Genomic DNA, 22,725 nt, shown 5'->3' with positions numbered 1-22,725 from the left:
ACCGTGAGGATCAGGCTGACGGACACCCTGAGGACCGTGCTGCAGGGCACCGTGAGGATCCGGCTGACGGGCACCCTGAGGGCCGGGCTGCAGGGCACCGTGAGGATCAGGCTGACGGACACCCTGAGGACCGTGCTGCAGGGCACCGTGAGGATCCGGCTGACGGGCACCCTGAGGGCCGGGCTGCAGGGCCCGGGCAGCGCTCGGCGGCGCCCGGGCCGCGCGGGGCCGGAACCTTCGGGCGGCGCTCCGGAGCGCGGGGGGACGCGCTGTGCTGCAGCGCCGCGGTGCGCGGGTGGCGATGGAGGCGCTGGGTCTGGGCGCGCTCACCCCGGAGCAGGCGGCGGCCCCGGTCAACACGGTGGAGGTCAGCGGGGCAAGGGGCGAGCGGCCGGGAGCGCCTGGGGCTCTCCCGGAGCGTGGTTGGGCCGGGCTGGGCTGGGGTGGAAGGAATCGCCTCCCGGCGCACACGTGGAGTGCCCCCCGCGCCGCTCGGGTGTGAGTGTGGGGAGGGTTGTGTGCTCCGAGCTGCCCCTCACGAACCCGAGCTCGGCCTGCTAAGATGCCGTCCTGTCCCCAGTCTCTGCCCGACCTGTGTCCCGCACGCAGTGACGGAGCGGTCTGGGGTGGAAGGGACCCTAGAGCTCATGTCCTTCCATCCCCTGCCATGGCAGGGACACCTCCCGCTACGCCAGGTTGCCCAGTGCCCCTTGAAAGGGCATGCCTTGAAATATTTACTTAAGATCAAAATCATTGGTCATCATCCCTAGGTCGTCAGTTTAATTGCATTACTATTTGAAAGATTAAACCCCTTTTTTGAGGCATAACGTTTAAATCAACTGCTCTTCAGCTTTCCAGACTGTAAAAGCTGCTGCATATAAACCACAAGGGACCAGCAGTAATAGCTACATCATACTTCATGTGTCTCTTTTTACTGCATTAGCTTTGCCATTATTAGATGTTAAATTTGGATCACAAGCAGGATTAGTAGATTAACAAACAACAGCAGTGAAGGCTGAAAGCCAAGAGCACCATCAACATTTCTGTGGCTATAAGAAAGCTAACAACTTTCTATAGGTCTTTTTGGTTATTAATTTTGTAGTATTTTTTAAATGCTAGTAGGTGGAGAAGCATGTGGGGGCTGGGAACACTTCTCCTAAATAAAGGGATTTTGTCCCTGGCCAAAGGTATATGCAAGCTTTTGCACTGCCATGGTGGGAGAAAGTGGGGTTGATGTAAGGAGATGTTCTTTGTGATCACCGAAGATTAGAAATAGGGGAAAGTTTGCGGGAACCTTGATATTCTTAGCAATTGTCAGTACTTTTGCTGAATCTTTGTAAAATTTTGGGTCCTGGTAAGTGTTACAGAAACTTCTGTCTACCAGTGCTGCTCCCAGGACTGAGGTTCTTGCATGTATTTTGTAAAGTAAAAGTTGTAGGAACTCTTCCCTTTTTAGGAATATAATTTACAGTGTTAACAGAACAAAACCAAAAATATGTTAGTTGATCCTAAATGAGGAATTTTCTAAGAAAAATATATTTTCAAATAAGTTGCTCTTAGGAAAGGCAGTGTGCCATTGCATCCTGAGTAAATACTGCACATGTGGTTTACTGAGATGATCCACATAATTTTTATCCATCTCTGTTGGCTTTAGACAGTCTTTTTTTTTTTTTTCTTCTAAATGGATCTGATTTTTAAATAATGTTGATGTTCAAAATACAACAATAACAGTGAAACATGCAGACAGAAAGGCTCAGGCGTGTTAGATATTTGGCTACTCGTTGGAAAGATGTTTCAAACTGTTTTTTGTTTTCAGGAAAAATGGAGACTTCTTCCAGCATTTCTGAAGGTTAGTGCTGCACACTCATTTCACGGTGTGAATACTTAATCTCCTTTCTAACTTTACATTCCCTTCTCCTAGCTTTTACTGTTTCCCAGAATACCTGTCCTCAGTTTCCTGTGGATTTTGCCTTTTTTTTTAGTTCCTTGCAGTTATCACTAGACTTGTTCCATAGATTGTTTTCTTGATTAATTTACAGATTATTTTGTGGAGACATCCTCCTAGAGATTTGCATTTTACTGTGGTTATTCTCAATCCATACTGTATATATATAATGTTTCCAGATTATTTTCCTGTTTTACTGGCTCTCAGAGACTCTGTCCATGCTCTGTGTATGACAGCTCTGATGTAAACTTGGAAGTGGAGTGTAGAACCAGAGTCAGCGCCCAGCCACTTCCCGGAACTTTGTCAGCCAAAAGAATTTAGCACAGTTATCCAAAACTAATTATAAATACTTATATCTTAGTTTCCACCTTGTGTGATTAACGTTATTGAAGCTGATTTTATTTGCTGTGTGCATGTATTTTCAGGTGAAAGGCCTAGTGAAGCAGCACATAGACTCATTCAACTATTTCATCAATGTCGAGGTAGGCTTTCCTGAGGAAGGGGGGAGAGTGGCTCTTAGTCCTCAGAAAAGGCCATGGTTTCATTTTGTTCTTTTTCTCCTCCAGATAAAGAAAATCATGAAGGCCAACGAAAAAGTGACAAGTGATGCTGACCCAATGTGGTACCTGAAGTAAGCATGAGATGATTTCCATATCAGTAGCAGCATGAATACTGTCTCATGGGTTTGTTATCAGCTATAAAGTGCTCATAAGCACTTCTGTAGGTATAAATCAAGAGGGTGTTTTCCATGACTTACCTCTTACTCTTACAATGAAAGATTTAAAGGTTTACTGCACATGCAGGCTAAATTTTAACTAATTTGACCCCAACTCAAATGCAATGAGTTGCTTTGATTAATAATGAGCAATGATTCTTCCCAGCCTGTGTTCATCAAAGTAATTTCATTTTTAAGTGTATTTAAAATTTTGCTTCCTTCAGGTTGCCTGAAAAATATTTGCCTCATTGCTTATATTGAAACTGTATTACAGGTACCTCAATATCTATGTGGGTACTCCAGATGTGGAAGAAAGCTTCAATGTGACACGACCTGTATCACCTCATGAGGTACTAATGTTTGCATGTTTGTTTTAATCTTGGGAATGTCTTGGATAATAGCTGCATGTAATTTTGAGTATATGCATGCTGCATTAGGTAGTACAATGCATGCCACCATCTCTGTAAAAAGAATCCTCAGAGATTTAAACATCATGGAATAAAGCTTTTTAATTTTATTTCAATTTTTTTTTTTTGCTGTATTCAGTGTTTTGTGTTAGCTGAATTTGAATGAAAGTTGTGAAAGTACTTCTCTTGCTTAATCGTATGTCTCTCCTTATGAGAGAGCTGAAGTCCTCATGCAATAATGTAGGGTTCTTTGATATTTTTATTAACTTCTTTTTAATATTAGCTTTGCTACTGTCTGCACCATAGGTCACTTCAGTCTCTGTTTCCCTTCCAGTCTTTGGAAACTTGTATCTGATTTTTGCTCATATTTTTAAAGTCTGATTCAGAAAGCAAACATGGAAACTTCAGGCAGAAACAGATGGAAATTGTTAAAATTACAAGAAGCTGCAGAAGAACATCAACCTTCTGATATTTAATTTCATTGTAGTGCTGTAGGCATGTAGGTTAACAAATGGATTGTGTACTTCTGGGATAAAGATGTGCATTGGAGGATATGCGTGAGAAAGTCATAAGCTAACGTGAGCTTTGAACTTTTCAGGATTGCTTTCATGTATCTAGAGCCATTCAGTTCTCTTCAAAGTGCTTAGGAACACATTATTTCTCTCCTGCTGTTGTGCTTTGAGAGTTATACCATTGTGACAGAGGTAGTGACCTCTTTTTTTTTTGGCCTCTGAGTGGGGAACTGAGCTTTGAATTTGCTCTCATTTACCTGCATAAGCCTGTTGTCAACCTCATAACATATAGTTCACGTATCAGATGCTTTTCTCCTCACTATATCTATGTGATACTTGAAGTTGAAATGTCTTTTTTTGTAAACTAGGCTATCTTCACATCATTCTGTGTTTTGGAGGAATTATGTAAGAACCAGATGTTCAGCGGCTGCGACTTGGGTGTAGCCGCTTTCTGAATCCAGTGACCTGGCTCAAATCTCATTTGGTTTGATGGAAAGCTTTGAAATGCAGTAACTCAACCAGTTCTCATTGATGCTTAATGCTATTTCATAATTCCTCTTTATTTTCAGTGTGCTGTACATGCATGGAGGCCACACATATTTTCTTAAATAGGATGCTGCTCAGGTCAAGCTTGGGCACCTTGAAAAAAAAAAAGGATTGTGTACTTAGGAGTCTGCTGTTATATTTCTCTGTTGAAGGCTTATAAAATTCCTTCCCAAAAACACCAAAAATAATTAGATTTTTATGATGGTCTGAGTGTACATCTAGTCATGCCCACATTTTACTTTCAGGTGTCTATAATAAGAAGTTGCCTCAAGAAAGTTGATAGAAAAATACACATGCTGGAATATTGCACTGTAATTCGTATTTTATATCTGTGTCTTGTGTTAAAAAAGCACAGAGAATACCAAGACATTTTCCCCCCAAATAGTATTAAAGAGCCTGTCTGTCTTTTTCTCCAGTCCTTATGGGAGTTTCATGAACTATTCATACAGATGAATTTAAAGTAATTAGAATATGGAAATATTCTCAGTTACTTTTAAATTGGATGTAGCTGCTGGGAGCAGAATGACACCTAGTTTTCTGCAAAGCATTCCTGAAAACTGCTGATGTATATCAGTACTTTGTTACTGGAGAAGAGATTTACTTTGTAGTGTGGAGAGGAAAAGCATCCAGTTTGTGATGATTCGTGAGGGCTTGTTTTTCCATAGATCTGCATCTTCAATACACAGCACAATTTCAATTGCCTTTTATTAGTACATAATCAATGCACTAAAAGACTGCAGAATCATAAATGTGCAAGGCTGACTACTGTTAAACCTGTAATTCTGGAGCTGACAGGTGAAGCATGCTCAGTGAGGTCACGGATGACCTGCTGTGACTTGCTCTGCTGTGTTCAGCAGATGCAGTAAGGCCTGTCTTGCATGAAGAGTCACAATACCTTAAGGACTGGCAACATCTTAGAGTGGGGCTGAGGCGCGCAGACCAGAAAGATTGGATTAGAAATGATTGAGCCTTGAGATATCTAGTGCCCTGGATATGTTTATTCTGATTCTCTTGATCTTCAAGGACTTTGCACACAAATTCTGGGAATCTTGGCAAGAAGTGATTCTGTGGTGAGCCTTCTGTAAGTCGTATTTAGAAACGGTACTGTATAGTGAGATTGCTCATTCTGCTAATAAGGTAGCATGGTGTCTCTCTCAATCGTGTGTCTTCCTCTTCTGTCAGATTTCATATGGCAGCACAAGTCTTCAGCTGTTGAGAGTCTGCCTATAGAAATGTCCCTGAGCTGAGCACTGCTCAGACTCACTGTAGCCTTTGTGCCAGCTCTGCTGATTAAACCTGTTAGTTTAATTAGGGAGTTTAGAGGTCATGATCTGCGGTGATGTCTTCTGAAGGCACAGATCTGCTAGCTGCTTTTGAAAATCAGAATAATTGTATTTGGATTTTCTTGAATTTTGTTTTAAACAGGAGAATCTGTCAAACATTGTTCAGGTATCATGAAGATTTCGCCAAAGCTTTACTTTGCTTGATTTCTTTGTGAGGATTTACAGGACAGGGCAAATGCAGGCTGTTTCAAAAGAGATTCTTCAGCCTGAAGTGAACACCTGACCATGTGCCTGCTGTCTTTTCAGTGCCGCCTGAGGGACATGACCTACTCTGCACCGATTACTGTGGATATTGAATACACCCGAGGCAGCCAGAGGATCATCCGCAATGCCTTACCCATCGGCAGGTGAGACATCACCTGCTGAGCTTCTGCTCTCAGTTTTTGTTTGCTGCATGTCAGGAAGAGTTTGTACTGCAGAACAGGTGTAGGCCAGCCTTGCTTCCTTGTTAAGAGAAACCATGAGCAGGCAAATCTTCATAAACAGCTGTACAGGATTTTCAGGTCTAAGATCGTGCTTTGCAAAAGCTTCTGATAATGTCTCCTTCCAGAGAAGGATAGAAATAAGGATGAATGTTTTCTCTGATTCTGTTGATATAAAACCACAGAGGAAAATGCATCCCTGGAGCTGCAAGTTGCATTATTTTAAAATGAAATCAGGCATATTTGCTTTGTAGCTAAATTACTCAGTCGTTCATACATAATATGTACAGTAATTTCACGAATACAAGCTGCACCAATTTGACCAAAATTTTGGTGGAAACCCGGAAGTGCGGCCAATATTCCGGGGCGGCTAATACATTAACAAAATTCTAAAAGCTGGCAACACGGAAGTGAGAGCCCGCAGCAGCCCCAAGCCAAGCTGGAGCCCGGCCGGCCCCGGCTGAGGTGGGAAAGCCTGGCAGAGGCGGGGCCAGCAGTGTGGGGGGCGGGCGGCAGAGCCTGAGCCAGCAGGGCGGGGCAGGGAGGCGGCAGAGCCCGGGCCAGCAGGGCGGGGGAGCCCGGGAGAACTGGGGCTAGCAGTGCAGGGGAGCATGGCAGAAGCAGGAAGGCCGACGGGTGGGGCTGCCTGGCAGCGGGGGAAGCCCAGCAGAATCGGGGCCAGCAGCGTGGGGGAGCCCGGCGGTGCGGGGGCCTGCAGTGCCGGCCAGGGCGAGGAAACGCGGCGGCGGTGCAGATGGGAGGGGGCGGCCGGCAAGCCTGGCGGCGGCGGCAGCCCTGCCGGCAGGGCTAGCAAACGCGGCGCGGGGTGGCCGGTGAGCCCGGCGGCAGTGGCGGCAGCCCGCCGGCCGGGCGAGCGAACGCGGCGCGGGGCAGCCGGCGAGCCCGGCGGCGGCGGCGGCAGCCCTGCCAGCCGGGCGAGCGAACGCGGCAGCGGGGCGGTGCTGATGGGAGAGGGGGGCCAGCGAGCCCGGTGGCGGCGGCAGCACCACCCGGCCAGCCCCGCCGAGCCGTGGCGCTGAGCTGGGCCACCCGGCCCCGTTGGCAACCATGAGCGGGCCGAGCCTGCCTGGCCCCGCCCCGAGCCAGTAAACCCCGCTATGCCGCGATCCTGTTACTAATTGGCCAATTTGTGAAAGCTGCGCACGGATTCTCGCGACGAACGAAAGTGCGGCTAATATTCGGGGTGTGGCTTATCTATTGACAAAGACAGCAACATTGTCGAGGCACTGGAAGTGCGGCTTATAATCCGTGCGGCTTGTATTCGTGAAACTACTGTAGATTAGCATCTGTGGAAGGAAGATGGTAAAACCAGTAAAGCAAGCATTAGTTCTACTGCACAAGTTAAGCTTTCATTTTAAATTGCTGTAAGTTACGTTATTAGACCGGCTTTAAGGACACGCATGCAAAAAGTTTTAAAAAGCTGTTGAAAACTGTTAATATACAGTTATTATTTCCATTGGAAATAAGTTTCCTCATCTAGTATTATACTTGTTTCCTTTGGCTCTTGTTTGACTTGCAGTTTGGACTGGGGCAGATGTTTCACTGGAGTTTTCAGTAATGGCATTTGAATATTCCATTTTACCTTATACCAACAGCTTCCTGTTTCTGATACAAACAGCCAATGCATTATATTGTGTATGGTAGAAGATTTTGCTTGTCATATGAAGCTTCTTATCTCTAGGAAGCACTTTCTCAGTGAAATAGAGTGACAAGATAACTTTTTTTACTCTGCAGAAATACAGAATTTGAGTTCATCAGTTTTCTTTTAAGATACAAGAATATGAAAAGAGCAAAGAAATTAAAATAATTTACAAGATTTGATACAAGAAATATAGCCTGATCTTATTTTTTATTGAAGTAAATTTGACCGAAAAATCTCAGAGGTTGAAAACATTTGTGTAGTAGAACTCATGAACAGTTTTTGTTAACGTGTGTTTTAGAAAACACTTGGAACACATTTCTTATGAAGGCTGTCCATCAAGGAGTGAAATTCTGTAAGATGGATCATCAAAAGTCAGCTTTTTTTTGTAGAAGAGGCTAAAGGGCATGGAGGTCTTTTGGTAGATACAGTGGCAAACTCTTTATCTTTTGCAAAATACAGCTTTCTGTTTGGAAATAAACTGTGCTCTCTTTCCAAAGTTTTAATGAAAAATCTGAGAGTGAAAAGGTACACTATGAAGTTGACTATAGAAGTACACTTTTCAATAATTACTGCAAAGTCATTGCTGGTTAGTTGTTGAATAAGCCAAGTTGAAAGTGAGCATTCCATGATGTATCATGGGGTGATAGAATAATTCAGGTTGAAAGAGTATAGTCTCCTGCTCAGCCTCTAGAACAGCCTCCTGCTCAAAATGGGTGAGCTCTGTGATCAAACCAGACTGCCCAGTGCTTCATCCTGTCAGGTCCTGAAGACCTCTGTGGATGGAGACTGCCCAACTTCCCTGTGCTGCTTTTCCACTGTTGGACTGTCCTTGTGGTGAAGAAGTTTTGCCTTATATGCAATCTGTGAATCCTTAGTTTCTCTTTTATTTACTTCCCAAAGCATTGAATTTGTTTTTAATTTCTTGGAATATCTTTCCATCACATGTTGCTCTACAAAATGCTTGCTTGCCGGCTTCTCTGCTAGGACACCAGAGAAACCAGAGCTACTGCTGGGGAAACTTCATGCTCAGGTTATGAATTAGAGGCACTATCTCTCTGCAGCCAGAAGGTGTCATTCATGTGTGGGAAATGAGATATGACCTAACTTTATCTAATAAAAACTGGTAACAGTGGATCTACAGGGGCATGTTCTTCTGTTTTGGGGACCAGGAGTCTTTGCACTAATTGTCATTGGCCACAGTGACCCTGCTTGTCACAATGCCTGAGTAGCTGCATAACAATTAAATAGGAAGCCTGTGGTTTCTGCTTGTAGGTGTCCAGTTTCAGGTCTCTTTTCAATTACATGTTCCATGAAATAAGGGTGCTTAAGTGAAAACCTGTTGGTTACAGTGTGCATGAGTTCTGATTACCTTAAATGTGTATTTCCACTTTTTTCAGTTTTTGTTATGAATTTGACTATTGATATTTTTCTGTCTGAGTCTGAAGTGATATTGTAACTGTTTTACTTACAGAATGCCTATAATGCTGCGTAGCTCCAATTGTGTACTTACTGGGAAAACTCCAGCAGAATTTGCCAAACTAAATGAGTGTCCGTTAGATCCAGGTACATTTTCACTCATGTTCTTTTTTTTCCCCATCTGTGCTTTTAGTTTTAAATCTTTTTCAGCAATGAAATGCCTCTTTGGTATGTTTCCTGCCACCATTAAGCCTTTGTGGAAACTTCTCAAGTATGTGCTTGCAACCAAAAGAAATTGTCAGGCTTTTGGTTGAGAACATGAATAATTGATATTTGCAGCCCAAAGTTTTCAACCACAAAAAAAAACCACACCAAAATTTTGAATATTTTATTTTGAATTTTGTGTATAGTGTTGTACTGTGATGTGTTATATGAGAAAAAGGTGGAGTTCATTCATTGAAAATTAAACAGATTAGGAAAGAGTGAAGTATGATGTCCTCTAGAATGGGAACTCTTATTTGTTACTGCCTTTTGTAAAGCAAGAATAAAGTGCTACATATTACGTGGTATTATTTGATATGTAGAGATGAGTTGGAGGGTTATGACAAGCAACTTCTTTGGTTTTTATCTGTCAAGTTTGTTCATTACTCTTTCAAGGGAGAATATACTCTCCCATTGTGTACTTATGATTTACTTTCTAATAATTTATTTTCAAAGGCATACTGGAGGAGGCAAGTAAGGTGCAAGGGTACTGACATGCAAAATATTTTTTTTCTGTTAACTAGGTGGCTATTTCATTGTTAAAGGTGTAGAGAAAGTCATTCTTATTCAGGAGCAGTTATCCAAAAACAGAATCATTGTTGAAGCTGATAGAAAAGGCACAGTTGGCGCTTCTGTTACCAGGTATGGTAAATTCCTACCATTACATGAAGGAGATAAACCTAAAGCTTTAGAACTTCATTGTTGTCATTGAAGTAGCTGTGGAGGTTTCTTCCTAGTATAGTTTAACCAGAAAAAGCTGTAGACATCCAATGCTCCTGTCTTGCTGCTGTCATTTTGTATGCTAAAACTTCAATCCCTAAGTAGTATAGAATTCCCACAAAAATAGGGAGAACTGCTCATGTGTTTCAGGATTCATCCCAGATTAGGAAAAGCAAGTTCTAATTGTTAATGTAACAAAGTGCACTTCCTATGGTCTCAGTTTGCAGCAAGTAATATGAAGTTACTGCAGTGGAAATTGGATTTAACCTTTCTACATAAAATTGGCATAAAGCTTTTAAAGGCAAAGGCAGCTGAGAAGGAAACAAATATTTTTCTACAGCACAAATTACTGAAAATGGCAAAGTAGCCTAAATTTGGCCTTTCCTCCATCAAGTTTTGCTTCTATTTTGTTTTGCCTTTGATTGGTTACTTTTTTATTTTTAAAGCTGCATTCTGGTCTGTTCTATGGTGCTTGTCACTGTTCAGTGTGAGTGTTTTTTCTTCTCCAGAGGCCTCTCACATCCCTCCTAGCTACTCTGCTGCCTCTCACTAAGTCTGGATGAGGTTAATGTACCACCAGGTACTGTCATGTTGTTACCACCGTTGCTGCAGTACTTGTTCACAGTTTGATCTTGCTGGTTACATCAAAACTGATTATCAAAGCTTGTAAAGATGATTTTTAAAAGTACAGACTTCTACTTGTTTAAGTCAAATATTGCAAATAGTCCCCAGGACGGGTGATAATACCCTATTACCTTGAAGTTACAGACTGATCCCTGACTGGTTTAATGTAATTTTTAAAAGAGGAGGAAGTGGGATTAATTCAGCTGAAAGATTGTTCAAGCTTACTAAGTTCTGTACTAAAGATTCTAGGAGTCTGTGCAAACACTCTTGGACATAGTATTATTTTTATTTTAACTTCAGTTCCACTCACGAGAAGAAGAGCAGAACAAATATGGTTGTGAAACAAGGAAGATTTTACCTGAGGCACAACACTCTTTCAGAAGATATTCCCATTGCTATCATATTTAAGGTAACACAACTGTTTGGAAAAAAAAAAGAAAAGGGGAAAAATGCTGAGCTGTAGCTCAAGAATGAAGATCGGTAGCAGCTCTCATGTTAATATGTACAGAAGGACTTGGCAGGGCATAGAAACTGCAAGCTTTTTTCCCCTGGGTAGTCATCTTTATTGTATAGCAAAAAGGAGAATAAGTATTGTATTTTTCTGCAAGGAGAGCATTTCTGGGCCAAGGCAAATACCTGCCACTCCCTTTTCTCTGCCCTGTGAGGTGCCTCTGTTGCTACAGGTCAGAAGGATTTTGGTTTGTTATGAGCTGTGTTAAAAGTTGTGTTAAGGGTCATGGTTGCTGTTTTTTTGTCTGTGGAATCGAATGCATGGACTGCAGCAGGTGTATGGACATGCTCTGTCCAGCTGCTGGAGAAGTCAGTCGGGCATGGCCAGGCCTTAGGCTGGGACCTGCTCTGCCAAGAGCTGGCAGCTCCTCCCTGTCCTGTAATGCCTTTCTGCTGGCTCTGGGTTTGCAGCCTGGTACATTGCGTGTGCGGGAGGAAATGGGACTGTCTTCTTGGGAGCACAAAAAAGCAAAACTCTTTTTGTGTTCTCTGTAGTGGGTTAGAGCACAGAAGGTTTGGAGAGGTGGTCACAGAAAATGATGTGCCAGGAGAGGGCAGCACGAGGTTGCAGCATCCAAGCTGTGCCCACAGCACAGATGTTATTTGTGGGTTTGTCCACGTTACTTCGGTGCTTGGTGTGCCTTGGTACTAGAAAATAGTTTAATCATTGGGTTTAGACTTGAGAAGTAAACATCTGTTACCTCTCATTAAGCAAATCTTTTCACATAAGAGAGGAGATCATATGTTTTTAGTGACCAGGTTTAAAGGAATTTGAAAAGCTATTTATGGACAGAAATGCACATAAAAGTGCCAGGATTAAGTTCACAACTCTTATGTTGCAGTCAATTGTTCATGTGGCTCTTAATCCTTTTGCTGCAGTACCAAACTGCTAGATTCCACCTTACCTTACAGACTTTTATTACGTTTTGCCCCCCTGTGCTGGTACAGATAAACACCTGCTCATGTAGAGTAACTTCTCTGGGTTGTTGTCTGAGGAGATGGTTGTTGACTTGTTTTTCTTAGCAAAATTGTGCTGAGTAATTTATTACCTTCTGTCAATACTTGCTGTAATTATCTCCCGCTTCATAAGTATATTTTATATTTTAAATAATGTTCTTCAGTTTTTCATTTATTAATGGAATAAGGGTTTACAGTTGTTAGAAGCGCCTGGCTGTAGTGCTTTTCAATGATTTATATAGATTTAATACAGTAGCAAATTAGCAACACCCACTTTAACTATTCTGAATGTTCCATTCCAGTGGTTCTCATAAGTGGTCATCCTTTTTATTTTTTCTTTAATGACATGAAATTCAGGGATCTTCTGTCTCCTTCTGATGAGTCTCCAGCTGGAAATGAAAGCAGTCACCAGTCTCTGATTTTCCTTTCTTGGGCGTTGCTGTAATGTGCTATTGCTTTGTTCTGTTTAACTACTCGAAGCAAGATTACGAATGCAATAGCTCTCAGCCTGGACAATCCCAAACTTAGGGATGCTTTTCTAACTTCAGCTCTCTCACACGGCAGTATTATGCACAGGAGATTTGTTGGAGAAGCAAGGAGAGTAATTTCTTTCTGCCAACACTCAAACTTTGGGTATGAAGCATGTGTCTTCCTTGTTACTAGTAGTTGTTCTGCTTCTTGTGATGTAGAGATCCACATCTGCAAGGGACAAAATTAAGCTGTATAGACAATCTATGTTCTGAAGTTTTGGCTGCCTTTAAATCCTTAACTTGTGCTGGAACAGCTATATGTATAATTTCTAATTAAAAACTAAAATGAGAAAGCAATGGCAAAATCTATTGCTCTGCAATAGATTTCCTCCCAGATCAGCATCCAGGCTACAACCAAGTTCCACAGACCTCTGTGTTCTGACTAAGAAGACAAACAGTAACTGGTAGAGGGCTACCATTCAGTGCATTAGCCAGCTAGAGGAGCAGTTTGTCAGGATCTATCTGAGAGACAGTGAGCAAGTTTGGATTTCTAGTTTCTAGTCCCAATATCTTTAATTGATCTGATGTTCTGTATGTGACTTAAGAAATAGATCAGGTGTAGAAAATCATTGTAGCATTATAGAAAGGAAAGCAACTATTTCAGATCTATAATGTGTGTAATGGCATCTTTAAGGTGGAGGTGTACTAATATATCCTCTAGACATCTTTGTCAAAAGCAAGCACTGTGAAATAGAGAACATTACAAACACCACCAACTGACAGAGTGAGGCCTAAAATTTCTAGAGCTCCCTAGACTAGAATCTAAGGTCCCTTGTGTTTCAGGTATAAAGTCATGGACTGAGCTGCTTGCTAGGGTAAAGCCTAAACACACTGTGCTCCATCCTTGCTTTTGCTGAGGAATGAAGCCCAGGCACCTGGGCTGTGGGGAGCCATGGAAATAGAGTAGATCTAAAGGTACCTTGATCTGGATAAATATGGACTGGATTCTGTGGGGTCGCCCAAAAGGAGGCATCTGCATTCAGTCCTCCTTCATAACTGCTAGCCAGAATGACCTTGTCCTGTTGCTTTGTTTTTTCTGCCATTCAGACCTGTAGGAATCTTTGGGGTGGGCATGGTCAGATGTTTTACAACCAGTTGTACCAAACACATGTAAATTGTGGTTTTGTGGAATTAAACACATTGACTACAACTAACTTAAATTTGATAGGCTACAAAAGGCGTGTGCATGGCGCTATTCTAGAGCAGACTTGGGGTATTTACTCTTTATGTATGGGGGACTTAGAGGTTTGTAGCTGTTCTAGCTTAAACAGTTTTCCATAACCTTTCTTCGTATGAGTGACAGAAGCCTTTGTGCAGTCCCTATATATGGAAATGCAACTTTACTTTTGAACTAGTGACATAAAGCAGACAATTTTGTCCCTAAAGTATGTGTTTGTTGCAGTTTTAAAGGGCTGTTAACTGCCTTATAATGGGAAACAAACACAGTTAATTTACTCCCTGCTTACTTTATAACACTTCTTCATCAGTTAATACAGATTTGCAGCCACAGGGGTATTTAGGGTGTCTTGAACACACTTGCAACCTGAGAGACCTTTGTTTTAGCTGTGTCAGTTGTGCATGTCTCATAGGGCTGTGTGAATTGTGCACAGTGCTCTTTCAAATATGTCAGGCTGGGAGGGACACATGCTTTACCGGGGAGGCTTGGACAGTTTTAGGTAGCAGTGAGCATTGGAGTAGGTGTGGAATATTTGGTATGTAAGGGTGTTTCTATCCTGGAAACCATCTGAGTTGGAGGAAAGATGGTGCTGCTGCTCTTGAAGGAAGCTCCCTATATTGCAGGGAGTTGGAGCTGCTCAAAGGTAAAGGCTACTTTTCTTTTGAATTTGTGGTCTCAGTTTGGTGGGTTTGAGTGAGCCCTGGGAGCTGAAGTGAAGGTTGCATGCTGCATCAAAACTGGTTAGGGAAGGAAGAGGACTATAAGTAACCCACTGGGACTAAAAAGTTGAATTTTGTGACCTGAATCATTAGATGAAGTATCTTTAGTTATGTGGGAGCTGTACAAAACTCCTCTAGGACCTGCTGCAAAAGATTTGAACAGCAAGTTGAGTTTCAGTTTTACAAATCTGCTTTAGCCTTGGAGCTGTTAAGGTGCAGCTCTAGAGGAATAGCTGGATGGTGGTCTGACTGGATCTACAGGATTATGGGTTCCCATGGCTGTTGTTTCATAGCTCGTATCTTTTGAATTATGAAAGCTCCAGACCAATTCTGTCTGTGATGTCAACCTTGAACTTCCCTGACATCTTTTTAATCCAGTCATCTGCCTGTCTCTGTGCAGTAATTTAGCCTGATGGACTGCAGAACTACATTCTAGGGAAGTGCCATGGAAACACCCAGACATCATCATTAAGATACGAGCTGGGGGAGGAAGAGCTGGGCTCACACTCTAATCTGTGTGTGTGTGTGCACACACAAAGATGGACACACACACTTTCGGGCAGTGGGAAGCTCCCCAGTCCCAGCAAGGGGTTGACCCCACTTGGACCACTTTCTCCCACTGGAACTCAGGATGATCTGAATATTCTGCATGCTTACTTTGCCATATCTGTTTTTTGTCCATTGACTGCTAGCCTTCATCTGTGGTCTTCAGCAGCCTGCTACTGTCTCCTTCCTCATCCTTTCACTGCCACTGTTAAATTATGCTTTTACGATGTCTCCTTCCCCCCTCCCCCGTAAAATTATCCCTTTGTGACATTGCCTTCCAATCAAAAAGAAACAAGACATCTTGTCTACTGCTTTGCTTTTATGTTAATTCCCTTTCCCTCAGCTTTGTCCTAGGACTGCGAGTGTTTTAATCGAAGTGCCCATTCCTATATTTCATGTCCTTCGTGTTTCTGTAACACAAGCAACAACCAAAGAATATTTTGTTACTGTCCTAATGATGTTACAAGGTAATTCTGGAGTAGTGTTCTTGTTTTGGTTTGGCTTTTTAGATGTTTGTTTGCTTTTCTTGGAAGGGTAACAGGGCCAAATTTACTGAAAAACAAAATGTTAAGATTATGGCCCTGCTGCTTGTCCTTTCGGTGTTGCATGTAGGTGAATTTGTGGATTTGAATGCAAATCTGCTCAGGATTGTTGAGAGTATAGAGGAGAATAAATAGGTTTACTTTTAGGCTGTTGTATTAGCACATCTATTTCAATCATTTGCCTTGAGCTTTAGTCATTACTCATAAATTCATTTCCTTCAATTTGCACATATTTAACAACACAACATATGTTGTTTGGTGACATATCCTTGCCTTTCCTACTCAGAAATTTAGAATTCTCAGTTGATTTTGCTGCTACAAACTCCAGCTAGAAAATCTATGCAGGCATAAAGATCTGCCTTATTCTCATCTGTTTGCTGTAGCACTTTTGATCAGAGAATTCATCAAGGCAGAAGAAATCATCAACCCTCTTTAATTTACTATGGCTTTCAGTTTTTAATGGATGAAAAAACATTTTTTCCCCCCAGTGTTTATATGACACTTAAGATTTGGTTGCCGTTGTAGAATTAACCTGATGGACAGAAATAGGGTGATACCAGATTGCAGTTGATGTACTTTAGATAAATGTATTTGTGGTATGTGTGCCTAGAATGGCACAAAAATTTTGTTCTTCTAAAAACTTCCGGACTAAGTGCAATAATTGTATGAATATAGTTGTTGTTTCTAAACTAGTTTGCTGGTTAGCTGTTAAATCCTAGGCACATGGAAACTTACTGTTGTGAAGCTTTCATGCTTTTGTAGACTTCTCTTGTGAATCTGGCTCTCAGGTCTGCAGGGATTTTGTTGACTTTTCTGCTAAGGTTTTTTAACTACTGTGTGACCTTATTTAAAGGGTGAAGAAGTGTAATAATATTTGAAAAACAGAGATCTCTACCACAATAATATCCCATGGCCAACTTCTGGTTCTGAAAAGAGCCTTGAGATCAGAGGGGTGACTATTTAATGGGATCAAACTATGATGAACCTCTCTTACCCGGTGAAGTAACTGTTTCTTGAGTTGGCACTCAAGTCTGTCTGAGACTGTGGAATTGTCATCTGGGCTTTGCATTAAAAGAGGAGAGTCCTCACACTGTTCTGGGTGTGTGATACTGCTGCAACACTTCTAATTTCTAATAAACCACAAGGTGAAAAGACAGAGTTTGAATTTAAAGGAACTTCAACCACTTCTTTGTTCAAAAAGAAAGAAGTGTAAGAAAAAAAGAAGCTGAATACTTCACAATTAGAGCAACAGTTTTGCAAGGGAATGGCATTAGCTAGGTGTTAAGCAAAGTGACACTCCATGAAGGCCATAAGAAGGGAAGGTATTTCTGCATTTTTGAGGAAAATGTGACTTTTTGGGGTACTGCCAGTTTTTAATGAGAACCAGAATACTGGAGTCTACATAGGCCATTATTTACAATGGTCTTTGTGGCAGGCACTTTGGAGAATAATGTGAATGCAAACGTAACTTCCTCACAAAGTTCTGAGAAACATATTACAACTCAGCCAGAAGAGGTTTAGTGAGATTATTCCATTTCTTGATATGGCTGAGCTCCAGGCAAATGTGTGAAGGGGGGGAGCTTTAGCACCATCTGGAATCCACAAAAGCCTTCACTGCTGGCTGCCACCTTGAAACACTTACTGATAGAGAGATTTTTCTAAACCTGTTAAGCGCTTTCTTAGTTTATTAAGCTTTTTCCGTGGTATAAAGTCTAACAAGGTGTCCATGGATCAGTGGAATAATAGAATGTCTTTCAAGTGGAATTGTGTAGTGAAGTCATATTCTAAATGCAGAGAGCTGCAAAAGGGGGTAAATTATAGAAAATTTTCAAATAAGATGAACTACATCACAGTCAACTGAGTTTGCAAAATTACTTGTGATAAGAGACTGTGAGTACTCCATTAAGAAATTTTATCTTCCTTTCTTTATTGTAGATTCTGATTTGGTTTTGGTTGTTAAACACTTTGGTTTGTTTTTACTCAATTCTTTTTTTCTGAAGAGAAAAACCACATAATTTAACTCCTGTCAGTGAAGAAAAGAAAAAAAACTCCAAAACAGCTCTCCAAAAAGTGTGTGTGTTCCTGCTGCTTATCAAGATTTCCATTTAACGTTCTTCCATAGCTGGAATATGTGCTGCCAGTGCCAGATGGCACAGTTTCTTAGAGAAGAACTAGCTCTTGCTTAATAGTAATGCAGACAAACAATACCAAATTAGCATAAGCAAATGTCAGTGAGTTAACATAAAGCCTGTGTTATTTCTGTCTTTTCTTCTTTTCCTAGGCCATGGGTGTTGAGAGTGACCAGGAGATTGTACAGATGATTGGCACAGAGGAACATGTGATGGCTGCATTTGCTCCTAGCCTGGAAGAATGCCAAAAAGCTCAGATTTTTACACAGATGCAGGTGTGTCTTTTCACATGGCCAGAGACCATAAAAATCAAGACAGTGGATATTGACCACTTTGCTGTGTCAGCACTAGATATAGACTTTGTGTTTTAAGGTTTGTTTTGGGGGTTTATTTCAAGCTGAGGCTTTTTGAAGAGTCAAATGTCAAATGTGAGACTTTGCTCTCATAACCTAACTGGAGAAGAAAAAATGAAAGTCAAGCAATGCTTTGTTTTCAGAAGCCCAGGGTTATGTTCTAATGGTATAACCCTGTATATAACAAGTAGCAATGTCCATAAAATTAGGGAGTTTTGTTGAAGACTTTTTTAAAAAAGGAATTGCATGCCCCATTTTGCAGGAGCCCTGTTGATGTGGGTATGAACATTTCATCATGAGTAGATGTTCTGTTTTAGTCTCCTATATGAAGGGTAGCAGCTACCCTCTCTCCTGCTAAAGACTCAGCAGAATTCTCTTAGCTCGTGAACTTTTTTTAGTTAGCCAGAACATAGCCATTTTGCTGGGACCATATGGGTATATATTAATCTGCTAGAAAAAGCTTTTGGAGATTAGTCTTATTTCTATTCTAAACTTTGTCAAATCATTCCATGTGTGATGTTCAGTGTTTTATAATGAACATCTTTCTAGTTTTCATCTTTGGGGGCTTTTGAGGGTTCCAGTTAGCATAATTCAGAGTCAGATGAGTAAGCAACAAAGCTGGAGCAACCAAGAGGAATGTGAAGTATCCATGAAGTTAGAAAAACAGAAATACAAAAGTTATTCTCTGCGAGAAATGTCAAATGGAGTTAATAGAGAGAGAGCTCTTTGTGGTAGAGGGTTACAGATGGAAAGGATAATCTGCCATTTAGTGGAGAGGGGATGCTTTCATGTAGTTTCATGGCTTCATTTCCACGGAGGTACTTCCTGTGTGGACTTGGATGGCTTCTTGACTCATCTAACTAGGGATTCTGCAGGTGGATTGACAACTGGTAGGAGAGTAAGAATCTTTGCAAGGCACTGCTGGAGGCAGATATGGTTGCCACACAGTAGCTTTTGGGGATACTAAACAGTGCCACCTCATGATTTAATATCTGAATGAAATTTAGCAAGTGCACAGAAGAACTGAAGGTGAAAAGTCTAATTAAATAAACTAAATATCTTTGGAATTTATAGAATCCTATTTTCTATATCTCTGCCTTATCCTTTCTTTTAGTATCATAGTAATCATGAATTTTCACTACTTTCCATTCCAAATATTATCAACCCATGATAAACATGTCCTATGCATACTCAATTGTATCAATTTTCAGGAATTTTTTTCTTAATATCACTTCCATCTTTTTTATTTTGCAGTTTGGTGTTTGTATCATCCATGGCTGGTGAAATTGCACTGGTTGAGGAATACACACATAACTCCACATGTGTGCATATTTGTATAGATTACAATTCAGCAAATTAACTCAGGTTAATTCCCTCTTTCACAGGCATTAAAGTACATAGGAAACAAAGTACGAAGGCAAAGGATGTGGGGAGGCCCAAAGAAAACAAAGATGGAAGAAGCCCGAGAGCTGCTGGCATCAACCATTCTGACCCACGTGCTTGTATGTAACATTCTGGGGGGTTTTAAACAGGAGTAAGCTTGTATGGTTGTTTATGGTGTGAGCTTGGTTGGCAGGGAAAAATGTCTTTGATGGCTTTGTAGCTGAGATGAAGTAAATCATGCTCAAAATAAAGGGGAAGCATTGAGTCAAAAGAAGTCTTTGTGAAATGCTGTACCATTGAACTAATCAAACTGTACACTTTTTTCCTGCATAGGAAATTCTGATTTACTTTAATTTTCTGTTTCAAAGTCACTAATGTATATTTTTTGTGTTTTTAAAGAAAGTAAAGTGCTGAAATCCCTTTTGTCCCTCAGTCAGCCCAGATTACCAGTGATTTAAATGGATGTGTTTGTCTAAATAAGAACTAAGGAGCTGATCCTGAAACATTGGTATGCTTTTGTTTTATTTAGTTTTTCTGGGTTTTTTATTTACAGGTGAAGGAATTCAATTTTCGTGCCAAGTGCATATACACAGCAGTGATGGTACGCAGAGTAATTTTGGCTCAAGGAGAAAATAAAGTAGATGACAGAGACTATTATGGAAATAAACGTTTGGAGCTGGCAGGGCAGGTGAGTTTTTACTTCAGAGCTAAGTGTTTCAGGGTTTTGTTACTGTCTCCTGTTGAAAGATGCAGAATAAGGAATATTGCTGTCTTGTCAATTGTTTTCCCTCTTTTGTTGGCTTTTCTGTGTTGTCTCATAGATCTGCTTTCATGATTGAGACTAATGCATTATATCCTCACTTCTGTATTGCCCCTTTATACCAGAGGAAAGGACAGAGCAGTGCAAATAACAGCATCAGTTTTGGTTGTGGCATAACACTGTTTAGTGTCGAGAAGGCGGCAGTAAGAGCCAATTCCCAGTGTTCCCCTCCAAGCAACTGGGTGAGGGAATATACTGGGACCAAGGAGCTGCCTGCATGTCAGGTCCAGGCTGTCCCACTGTGAAGAGCCCAGCCTGTGTAACAACTTACAAACAGCCACTCAAGCCTCCCATCATTTGGTGCCCATAAGATTGCTCGTTTGTTGTCAGCTGTCTCTCTGGCCTCTAGAGTAAAAAGGATTAACGAAATGAGTGGTTCAAAGTTAACTTGAGCAGCTAATGAAAGTGGATTTTGTGGAGCTCTCTGCCTGCAGAATTTTGGCACTGGAGGTATCAGAGGGCTGTAGAGGAGGGAATGGTTTGAGGTATCTGGCTGGCACCATCTTTTTGCAGACAGAGTGGCAGTTCACAGCTGTTGGCCAAACTGCATTCTCCTAATGCAGGAGGAATTTGCCTGTCAGGTGAAGGAGCTGCTTAGCTAATATGGCATGGACTTTTCCTTGCCTTGTGTGCTTATTTGGTTAAACAGTTTATATTAGGATTGAACTTCTTTGCTGTGATAAGTACTAACGGAAGTTGGAGTTTCAGTGGTTGATATCACCTGTGGTTATTAATCATGCATCAGAAATTCAGGGAAGTACACAAAATGCACTGGATTGCAGAAACTGCATCTTTGCTGACCTCAGCATTTGTATTGGGATTTCTGTTACAACACACGTAACAATATTTTTTCATTTTTTTTCCTTTCCAGTGGAAATTCTCATTTTATTATACTTTTTAAGATGTGTGCTTGCGTAGTGTTTCATACTACTCCTTTCCACCCTACCCTGCCCTCTATGCACACATGTGAACATGCACACATGCAGTGCAATTATTTTAGAGTAAAAACAACAAGCTTTGCTTCCTAGTTTTTTGAAGAAAGTAAGATGACACTCTTGAATACATGTAAAGCACAAATGGAATGGAAAAACTTCTTAACTTGTTAGGATAAGAAAATTCTTTCTTCAAATTAATATCTTCACTGTTCATTAAATTTTTACCCTGGTGCTGAGGCAGAATATGTTTCTAAAGTGTAAGGAGTATAAAGGGACATTAGTGCAGCATTCTAATGGGATAAGTATTTTAAGTATTTGGTTTCTGTTGTAATATTGCTGTAGTTCAGTGTGATTGTAATCAGTAAAATTTGTTGTTGATTTGTCATCAGATTGTTCTTATTTAACTGGATTGAAGGAGTAGTTTGTTTTTTCTTAATACATCTAGAAGCAGAAAGTAGAGCAGGTAAAGAATTTTCTACAAGCTGTAAGTAAAAGGCCTCTGCTCACAGAGGTGTTAACCAAAGTTGTTTTAAATTATGTGGGAAAAGATTTTAAATGTAGAGATCATCACAACAAAACCAATGCATATTTTTTGTTCATCAAGAAGACATATGTATGGGGATTTTAACACTTGATTAAGAGTAGTTTTTTCTCTTTTGGGATATTTTAAATGCTCATTTCAGACTGAATGGTTGAATTCCCTTCTTCCAGTTTTTTTGTAAAATACTAATTTTGTTGGATTGCAGACTAAATAGTGTAGAGTTTTGCCAGTTTCTAGATATTTGTGTTTAGCTAAAGTTTGTGTGGATAAAATGGTTGGTAGTGGTTTGTTTTTGTTTTTTTTAATACCAGCATGTTCCTGGAATAAAAACCCTGTTGATTTAAAATCTGAATAAATAATAAAAAAGAAAAGATTCCCATGTGAGGAGAAAAACACAGTGGTCTAAACAGTGTAAAGACATAAATGGCATTGTGTTTATAAAAATGTGTGAAAACAATAGCTGCTAATTTCACACCCCATGGGACAAGAGAGTACGAAATGTGCTTTAGCTTTAGATAACAGAGTTGTATCCACTAGCCAAGCTGGTTTACAGAGCTTTCTCTTAGTCTGTCTGCCACTAGAGGCTCGGTAGGCCAGGTGCCAGCTGAGGTGTTAGCAAAACCTACCGATTTCAGGCTTAATCTTTTCACCTACCTTTTCTCTTCCCTTAATGTGTTCATTATTTGCTAAGCATTACTCTGTTCTTTGTCCTCATTTTTTTTTGTTTCTAATGCAGCTTGCTTTGTATGGGTGAGATATGGAACAGCACCAAAATCCGGCACCCTGGAAAGCAAGGGATTTCTACCCTGTGACAAAAGAATACCGCCTTGACTTCAGAGATTGCCTAATCCCAGCTGTTCTGATAATATAATTAAGGCTGCCTAATGTCTTTAATTTTGCAACCAGTTTGTGTGAAAGGGAGAATTTGGCACTCTAAAGGCTTAAACACTAAATAGCAATCTCAAGGCGCCTAATTAGAATTCTCTGACATTAAGCTAATTGCTGAAAC

At 41.0% G+C, this 22,725-nt stretch overlaps 1 protein-coding gene across 1 annotated transcript in view; it reads left to right on the top strand.

Moving 5' to 3' along the window:
- Positions 1-275: 275 nt before the first annotated feature.
- POLR3B (RNA polymerase III subunit B) overlaps positions 276-22,725 on the top strand; it is a 73,723-nt gene continuing 51,273 nt past the window's right edge. The window contains exons 1-12 of the mRNA XM_033058158.2: positions 276-367; positions 1,817-1,849; positions 2,371-2,427; positions 2,512-2,576; positions 2,935-3,010; positions 5,715-5,815; positions 9,025-9,116; positions 9,755-9,872; positions 10,875-10,983; positions 17,837-17,959; positions 19,423-19,539; positions 19,974-20,108. Coding sequence (XP_032914049.1) covers positions 302-367; positions 1,817-1,849; positions 2,371-2,427; positions 2,512-2,576; positions 2,935-3,010; positions 5,715-5,815; positions 9,025-9,116; positions 9,755-9,872; positions 10,875-10,983; positions 17,837-17,959; positions 19,423-19,539; positions 19,974-20,108 — 1,092 coding nt within the window. The 5' untranslated portion in view covers positions 276-301. The remainder of the gene's footprint in view (positions 368-1,816; positions 1,850-2,370; positions 2,428-2,511; positions 2,577-2,934; positions 3,011-5,714; positions 5,816-9,024; positions 9,117-9,754; positions 9,873-10,874; positions 10,984-17,836; positions 17,960-19,422; positions 19,540-19,973; positions 20,109-22,725) is intronic.

This window comes from Catharus ustulatus, chromosome 4, assembly GCF_009819885.2.
Source record: "Catharus ustulatus isolate bCatUst1 chromosome 4, bCatUst1.pri.v2, whole genome shotgun sequence".
Classification (NCBI taxonomy): Eukaryota; Metazoa; Chordata; class Aves; order Passeriformes; family Turdidae; genus Catharus; species Catharus ustulatus.
Note: the sequence above shows the minus strand (reverse complement) of the source record. Positions and strands in the feature narration are given on the sequence as shown.